At 34.6% G+C, this 9637-nt stretch overlaps 1 protein-coding gene across 1 annotated transcript in view; it reads right to left on the bottom strand.

Moving 5' to 3' along the window:
- Positions 1–1769: 1769 nt before the first annotated feature.
- The window catches only part of LOC131146223 (plant intracellular Ras-group-related LRR protein 6), a 62204-nt gene continuing 54336 nt past the window's right edge, over positions 1770–9637 (bottom strand). Inside the window, exons 19-21 of the mRNA XM_058095661.1 lie at positions 8173–8247; positions 7590–7645; positions 1770–2173 (exon numbers count right to left, since the gene is read on the bottom strand). Coding sequence (XP_057951644.1) covers positions 2098–2173; positions 7590–7645; positions 8173–8247 — 207 coding nt within the window. The 3' untranslated portion in view covers positions 1770–2097. The remainder of the gene's footprint in view (positions 2174–7589; positions 7646–8172; positions 8248–9637) is intronic.

Genomic DNA, 9637 nt, shown 5'->3' with positions numbered 1-9637 from the left:
GAATGAAATCTTGCGTGAGCATCTCTATAGCTGAGTTTAGTAAGAGTTTCGAAGTGAGCGAGCTTGAGGGTATATTCAAGTTTGAGCTTAGTTAAAATTTTGATAAAGAAGCTTGAGTACAGTAAAACTCGACTCATATCATTTGCAACCTGCAGCCCTGAGCTTCTGTGTACATGATGAGTTAATTGACATTCCATTGCTCCACATTGGCTAGATGAGGGAAGAAATAACCCTTACTTGTCTTTTCTATCAATGTTTCAGCCTCATTACCAACAATTATAAGTTTTGGGCAGTTTCCTAATTGACCAAATCATTAGTTAACATTGTCCATACAAAGTAGGACTTAATGTTGGTATGTCATGCTTCGCAACAGAGGGTGGAGTGGAACCTCTGACACTGACTTGAAGGGCAAGGAGATACCACCAAGCCTGCAAGCCTAGGGCGAATAAAGTTTAATTTGGATAAATAGTATGTAGCAGAAAAGAAGGGTAATAAGGTAGCAATAATTAAAGTGAAACCCTATTATTCTTGTCCTCAAATTGCATATGGATGGGTAGTTGCTACGCTTCCATCAATATACCTAATAACTGAAGCAAAATAGCAAATGTGCTTACATGTTCAAACATGACTCAAGAATTGATGCTACAAATATGCTTACATGCCCATATCTATTATTGTTAGAAAGAGAGAGTGCATGTAACTCCTCAATACATTCAAATCAACCCACCCTATTCTAAGGATCTTCCAAATGATATAAGATGATTCAAGAAAGTAAAATGAAACAAGCATCATTAGAAAGAATGATGCTTGTCTTGTTTAGGAATTCCAAAAACCAAAATTAATAAAGAATGACATTCTTACCCTATGCAGGGAATCAAAAGAACAAAATATTAATACACATAAGGCAGCAATTATATTCCAAGGAGGTACCAATTTCTAAACAATGCGAGGGTGTGACTCAATCCCTAACATCCATGACAAAACCTCTAATTTTCATCAATTATCTCAACAGCAAGAAGAAAATCAATAACTAAAGATTCTCAAAAGTCATCTTTGTGATTCCCCACACTCAATTTCAAGAGTTGTATATGTAGATTATTACTCACAGAATAAATATGCATTTCACACTTCCCACTGCTCTTGGTAAAACTATAGTTAAAAGAGATTCTAGAGTTCGGTTTCCACATCTTTCTTCGTGGCAATGCATGCACAAACACTCTACCTTCACCAATTGCCTAACTGCAAATTTTTTCTCATTCATAAAAGGAAAACATAATAAATAAACGTAGAAGAACATTTACAATAAAAGGAAAATTTATGAAATAACACTACAACAGTAAGCCATATATCATTTGTGTGCTTACCTTGCCCAATACCAAAAGTAGAAAATCAATTTTTTTTTTCTATTTTTGGTATCTACTATTGTTTTTCTAAAATATTCCTATAAATTATTGTTTGCACTGTTTTTTCTCATACAACAAAGTGAAAAATTGGCACCCTCCCCTCCCATTTGGCTTTTCACTTGCAGAGTAACAATCAAGTGATAAAATTATCTTTTTATATAATAAAAAATAAAAGTGCCAAAGGGCACACCCTTAAATAATTGGTTGAATATCCTATAGCTTATAATTAATTCATAATTGATTTTTCGGATGATTAATAATTAGGTGAGCACAAATGTCCCCATAAAGAACTCGATTGCCAAATACCGGTAGGCTTGGGTTACGGCGAGGTGCAAGATTTGATCAATACACATAAATAAGATAAAATAAAATAAAATAAAATAATTTTTTTTTATTAATTTTACATATTTGTCATATAAATTTTTTTTCTTTTTGTTTATGGGATCAACTCACATTTAAGCCCAACACTTCCATGCAGGTACAGAAAATCACAAGAAGCTCAAAAAAATAAATAAATAAATGAAAGCCAGATTCGTATGCACTGCTTTCAGAATCAGTATGCACTCCACTAAAGGAAGCTTTTAAACAAAAACCATAATAAAGCAGCTGTGGCAGCGTCTGTTCTGGTAATCTCTTTCTACAATAAATTATACACGCACATGCACGAGCCACAACTAGGGAGATGCCAAACAAGTTAAGGCCCTGGAATTTTCTCATTCAAATATTTCAGCACAGCTTTGGTTCCCTTGTCCAAAATGGCCCGCCGGATGCTGAAAAAATTGGCATAGATCAGAATAGCATCCAGAATCTTTTAGTTTAAAATTCAATATCTCAATCTATCATTCTTTAATAGAAATGATTGCTCTGGTAACATCAGTACTGCTTTTTCGAATCAGAACCCATTACGAAATGTGATTTTTAAAATATATATATATATATATGGGAAAACCACGACAAGATCACAGAAGTCGAGTAATAAAATATATGAACACATGAGGAATGTAGTTGAGAAACCAGAGTAAATGGACCACACTGCTGTAATTTTCACGTGTTCATTGAGATTAGGTCCATTGCATTTCCATGACAAGAGAATGAGTCCATCTGCTTTTCTTACAAATTATTTTAACTGATCCCCATTGTACCATGCAAGAGGTCAATTTAAAAAAAAACAAAGACCTAGCATTTTTAATAAAAAAGAAAAAATATTAAGAGGAGAGAAATTTTTACGTAGGAGAGGATAGGAGATTCTCAAAGCAAGAAGGGAAAACAAAAAAGTAAAAAATAAAAAACACCAACAAAAAACAAAGTTTTAAGTCTCAATAAGTGGGGGTTGGCTACATGAACTCTTTCCGCCAATTAACATGATCATGAGCAATTTCTTCCAACAAATTTAGGTCTATTAAATTTTTACTTATTATCTCATGCCGAGTTATTTTGCGTCTACTTCTTACCCCTTCTATTGCCTTTCACAATAACTAACTCATTCCTTCACACTAGCGCGCTATTTAGTCTATGTTGCAAATACCTAAACCATCTATGTAGTTTCTTTCTCATCTTATCTTCTACAAAAGCTGCGCCACACTTACTTTGAATATGTTCGTTTCTTAATTTATCTTTAATACTATACCACTCATCCACCTTAGCATTCTCATCTCAACAATTTTAATTTTTTCAGATATATTACTTTTTAGTCGCCCAACATTCTAATCCAAATAGCATATCTGGCCTTACAGCCGTCGTATAGAATTTATTTTTTAATTTAAAGGGTATTCTTCATTCACACAACACGCTCAAAGCACTTTTCTACTTTACCCAACCTGCTTTAACCCTATGCATTAGATATTTTTTCAATTTCTTCTTCAACTTGCATAATGGAGCAAATGCGTTGAAATTTATTAGTGTTATTGATTTCTTGACCATCAAGTTTAAACTTTTCTCCAATATTCCTCCTCCTAAAACTAAAACTACATTTCATATATTTTGTCTTATTGTTACTTATCTTAAAACCTCTAGATTCTAATTTTTTTTTTCCCCCATAATTCTAACTTGGATTCAACTCCACCTCTATAGTTCCATTGATCAAAACAATATCATTTGCAAACAACATAAACTATGGAACCTCATTTTTGGATACTCTTGGTAAGTTCATCCATCACTAGAGCAAAAAGATAAAGACTCAAAGTAAATATTTGATGTACACATATTATGACTGGAAATTCCTTAACCTCTCTACTTATAGTCCTAATGTTAGTCATTACTCCATCGTCCATATCCTTAATTACATTAAGTCATTTTCTTCTAAAACTCATCATAGAACTTCCCTAGGTACTCTATTATACATTTACTCTAAGTCAATAAAAATTATCTGCAAGTCCTTTTTTTCTCTAAACTTTTCCATTAATCTTCTTAAAAGTTATATAGTTAATGTGGTAGATTTCCAGGCATAAAACCAAATTGATTTTCTAAGACGCTTGTTTCTAAACTTAATCTTTGTTCAACAACCCTTTTCCATAATTTTATTGTATAACTATATGTTTAATTTCACAATAATTATTACAATTTTAAATATCTTCTTTATTTTCGTATATAGGAAGTGTTTTTCCTCCATTCATCTAACATTTTCTTAGTTTTATATTAACCATATAATTTCATTATTACCTAGAGATGTCCAAACTTTAATTGGATGTTATCTGGTCTTATAGCATTTCTATTTTTCATTTTTTTAATCTAAATTTAACTTCATTAACTCTAATTTTGCAAATAAATCTCATATTTTAACCTTTTTTCTCATTTTGTCAATTCTAAGCTCAAGTCTTCTACTTGATTTTCATTGAATAGCTTATTAAAGTAACTTCGTTATTTTGTTTTTATGTCTTATTTCTTAATTAAGACAATATCATTCTCACATTTTATACATTCTACATTACCTAAGTCTTTGTTCTTTCTTTCTCCAAGTCCAACAAGTTTAAACATGTCTCTTTACCCTTCTTCTGTATCTAATCTAGAACATAAATTATTATACGACCAATGTTTAACTTCACTAACAGGCTTCTTTTTGCATCTTTTTTAATCAAAGTTTTCATGTTTCTACATTTCCCCATGTTTTACACCAAATTCTTTGTCTTTACAACTTTTTTGACATCTTGATCCCAACACCAACTTTCTTTATTATTTTAGAGTCTTCTCTAAAATCTCTTTTGCTATCTTTTTAATAAAACTAGCTATCCCACTCCAAAGAATAATTGTGTTTATACCATCCTCTATTATTCAATCAACATCTTTGATCATTTTATCTTTAAATTTTTATTATATTTTCACCCTTTATGTTACATCACCTAGTCTCTTACACTAATTGATATTATCCTTCCTCTTCCATTAAAAAAAAATCAAAAATCAAAAACAGAAAAAAAAAAAAAAAAGGAAAAGAAAAGAAAGCAAAACAAAATCTAACAAGCTCTGAATAAGAAAACCGCTCTCTAAACCTCTCTCATAATGAGAACTACACAAATTCACTAATTCACACTGTGCTTTCTGTTTTCCTTTTAGCATTGTCCAAGTGAACTTCATTCCCTCAAGGATCAGCCACCCACAATCCCATTCTGTCACCCAACTTGAGAGCTTCAACATACTTTGCACTAACCTCCCACATAAGGGTGGGCAAAATCCCATCCCAACATTGATTACTTACTACCAAATCTTCACCCCCTCAAAAATAGATACATCATCCAAGCCTTCAAGTGGAGAATGTGGAACATGAGAAATATCCCCAAATACTTTAGAAGAATTGCAAACATAACCAAACTGTGAACTAATCCAACAATAAACTACTTTCACAAACAAAATCACCGCCACACTCACTGTCATTTTTCGATAACACCCCATTTCTTTTAATCAATATTACTTCATTATCCTTCTCCACGCCTGTGGCCTTAGAACAATTCTGTGACTCAACATAAAAATTACCAACATAATCTCTTTTAAGAGTTTGCTCACCTGCATGTTAAGAGTTTATTTGATTCTTAACAAGAGCACTTCTCTTACCAAGCCCCTCCTGCACACTTACAAACCTTCATATCCTCAGCCTTACTACATCCCTTGCCATCCTTGCTATCCCCAGATCTACGCACCACCTCTCTTAATATCCACTACGAGACGATTTATCACACTAGATGACTCACTGGTTCCATCAGCATCACTTAGCCTCTTTTCCCTTGCACAGCCTAGGGCATTTGCCTATTATTTGTTGGAGATGTTTCAAATTCTAACAGTTTTTTGTTTCTTTATTTTGTGGATTAATAGCAGAAATTTTTCTACGTTTTATTTTCAGTTGTTTTTATTTTGTTTAATCTCCTGCAACAGCTAGATATTAATGGTAGTATTTGAACGGTCAAATACCATTAATCTACTGCAATAACTAATTGGAAGTTACTATAAAAAGGCTACCTCCAGCCTTTTCCAAAACACAACCCAAGAAACATCTCTCTTCTCTTTCTTACATACTTCTCTCCATCATCCAATAGTAGTCTCTGGTAGATGTCTTGGTTTTTTTTTTTTTTTTTTTCCTTCTATCATCTTATCCGTTTTTTTTCCCTTCCTATACATTGGGTAACCGTGTACTATAGCTCCTAAAGCTCTAGAGTTTGTGAGTGCACACGAACCCAAGCCTAGATGAGTAAACCTGAAAACCGTGCGCATTGTGACTATTTGCATTGAGAGATTTTCTCCGTAGGCACGAAATCGGTTTCAAGGACAGTGGTCCTACCACACCTCAGCTTCTCTATTGTAACTGTCTCAATAATTTAATTTAGTTATCATTTTTATTACATCTTAATTTCTTACATTATTACCCCCTCTTTTGTCAGTAAAGAAAGCCTTCCCACCATTACACACATTGTGCGAACTGCACTACTCCTTGCACTGATTCCTCGACTAGAAACATTGCAATTTGAAACCTTCTGAGCCTCACCATATCTGAACCCCCATATGTAAAACCTGACTAGCCCTTGACCTAGTCAGAACCCTGGGCTATTGCAAAAGCCTACTGGACTAACAGATTCATTAGGATTTTCAGCCCAATTGCAAAATAAATGAGCCTCCTTTCCAAGGACTGGCCCAGGTCTGAACCAAAATCATTCTGGTTCTGGCTCTGTTCCTTTCACTGGCCTGTCTGAAATCTAAATGAACCTCCTTTCCTTTCCAGTAACTGGCCAAGGTCCAGAACAATCATAAAGTCACTCCACCAAATATTCTTCGCACTCTCATACCTTAGTGAAAGCCTAGCCACCTCACCCACACAGCCGCGACTGAAATCCTAGCCAGCCTCACTGTGGGTGTTGTAGCCTCCAGAATAGAATTATTGGCTTCCAGCAACAGATGCCCAAGTTTTTTCACTTGTATCTCACCATCTCAACATGCACAGATGATTCTTCTCTGCCAACACAACTGACTCGACGAATGATTACTTCGCAGACTTCCTCCCAGGTGCTGGTCGCAGACTTCCTCCCTCTGTGCAACCAGCACCTGGGAGGAAAATCCTAGCCAACTCACAAAATTCCTTCACGAAATGTTGCCACATATCCTTTTGATCCACCAAGTCAAGAACATACACCAAATTTCCAACCACACCCTAGCTCCAAAAACTTTCCCACATTTATTGTTCATAATCATTTCGCTAATAATGATAATTTCTTTATTTACAAAAGCCAACTTATATTTCTACAATCTATAAATAACAATGGCAGGTATGAGATTCCAAACTTCTCCAATAGAGTGAAGAAATTCCTTGCTGGTTGACTTGGACTCTGGCAAGTCAATTGGTCCAATTCATCCTCATGAATGGTTACTGGCATTGCACTAAACCAAGCATCTTTCATTTTTTTTTTTTTTTTATTAAATCAGTAAATAGAAATTTATATTAGCAGAGCATCAAGGGAATGCCATCCCAAGGTAAAAAACATCAACCCCACTCTGTAGTCACAAATATCAAGAATTACATTAAGGTTTGCCCACTGAGCCAGCTGGAAACAATGTCCTCAAGTTTGATTCAAGTAGCTTTGATACAAGGTAGCTGAGTTAAACTCAAGGACATTGAACTCAATTTTGAATCAGTTATTTTATTCATAGCAAAATTTCTGGGTAGGGGCTGAATATAGTAGATATTAACCAAAAAAAAAATATTCAGCATACCTTCTCAATGGGTTTCCATCAAGTCTCAAGACCTGTAGACTAGGTTCAAGCAACCCCTGCCCAACAAACTCTCAAGCTTAGAACAAAAAAATCAATTAACTCTTTGAAAAGGGGCTCAAACAGAAATAAAACAGTAATAAAGACAGTTCAATAAGCTAAAAGAAAATTTTAACTACTTATGCAGCTATGCTCTATTTGATGTCACTTGTGACAATTGTCATGGGAAAATGTCTTCCACACTATTACAAGAATGCAGAGTACTAAGATTATAGGTCATAAAATGCACTTTGAGGGCCAAAAAACATTGTTTCCTAAAATGCACTTGCTGGAGAGAAATAGTAAACCAAACCACAGCTTTCATCATTAGGTACAAAAAGTGACCAACAGATGGTGAGATGAATCAAAATTATCAAATAATGGGAAGTTGACTACCAATCAGAAAGAATCCACTTGGATCACCCTTTTGTGGGAGGGTGAGGGGCTGAAGTTTCTAAAAAGAGACCTCATGCAGCACCACATTTGTCACATGTCAACATCATTTATCAAACCCATTAGAGCAGAATCAAAGATGTTGTATACTAACCAGTTGTGGGGGGAGTGTTGTAATATTATTGTCAGACACGTCAAGCTCAGTAAGAGAAGATAGATTTTTGAATCCCTGCACAGAATGATAATCAAAGAACAATTTTATTGTAAAGGCACTCAATCCCAAACTCCCTACCCAACAAAAAAGGAGGATGTTGGTACATAGCTACGGACAAAATTCTTAAATGAAGATACATTCCCAGGAAAAAAAAAAAGGAAAAAAGAACACACACACACACACACACAAAAAAGATAATTGATAACCACCAGGATATCAAAACGTACATAGTCCTGAATATCCTGATTAAACAGTGACGCACCACAACATCAAAATGCACATAGTCCTGGATCTCCTGATTAAACAGTGCCCAGCAAAGGATGCAAGAATAGAACACCATATTATATGAATGGCATTGACCACTTCAAGAATACAATCAGTACAACGTGCATTGTGCGTTGTGCATTATGGGATTACATGCACATACATGTGATATTTTGTTCATCTAATAATAAATATGGAACTCCTTCCCACCCCCACCCTGCAAAAAAATAATAAATAAATAATAAAACAAGTGCAAAATGTTAACGACATATGCCTTCTTCCAGATCACCAAAATCACTGGACAGCTTTCCTAACCACAAAAAAAGTAGCTACGATACAGTTATTATTGTACCCTTAATAATATTGCAACTTGCATCAATATGCCTCCTCTCACGAGACATCAAATTGCTCAACATACGTCCATAGTCCATATTTATAAGATCCACCATAAAACAGCCCATCTCACAAAGGAGTTTAGAAGGAATCATTCTACATGGGTATGAACCACAGTTCTTTAGTTCATTCACCTCCGCATTGCTTTCGGCGTGTCCTATCCATGCCACTAAATTTTGGTCATTTTGCCAAAATTTCAGTCAATTTTAGATTGGAACAGAAAAAACTATCCAATTTATTTATTGCAAAATTTCTGCCAAATTTGGATACATGGCCAAAATTTTGAATTTTTAAATTTAAAACTGAAAAAAAAGGGAGCAAAATTCAAGCTTCCTCTTTCGGTTCTAAATTATTAAGTCATCTACGCTAATATTTCCTTAAGTTTCATCCATGTTGTCCATAATTTACTACAAGTTTGTCACTTTCTAAAATCAGAATTGAAATTTCCATAACATTTTTCATAAATAGAAACCCTCAAAATTTTGATCGAAACCAAAATTTTTATTCTTGGTCTCATCACAAGATTTGCACTTACCAAAACAGATTCTCTTGAAATGACTACCAGCCCAATTGCATAGAAGCATCCACTACCCCTTTTTTCATGGGGCAAAAACAGAAATTGCAGGACACATATTCACAATAATCCTCCCTGGGCATGATCGTACTGGAATAAGTGCTAGGAGAGGCCTAATCTGCCTACACAAACCGCCTATGAACTAAGGAGCTGCCTTAGAAACCAGCCACAATG

This window comes from Malania oleifera, chromosome 1 (genome assembly GCF_029873635.1).
Source record: "Malania oleifera isolate guangnan ecotype guangnan chromosome 1, ASM2987363v1, whole genome shotgun sequence".
Classification (NCBI taxonomy): Eukaryota; Viridiplantae; Streptophyta; class Magnoliopsida; order Santalales; family Ximeniaceae; genus Malania; species Malania oleifera.
The sequence above is the reverse complement of the archived record's forward strand: the minus strand, read 5'-3'. Positions and strand labels throughout refer to the sequence as shown.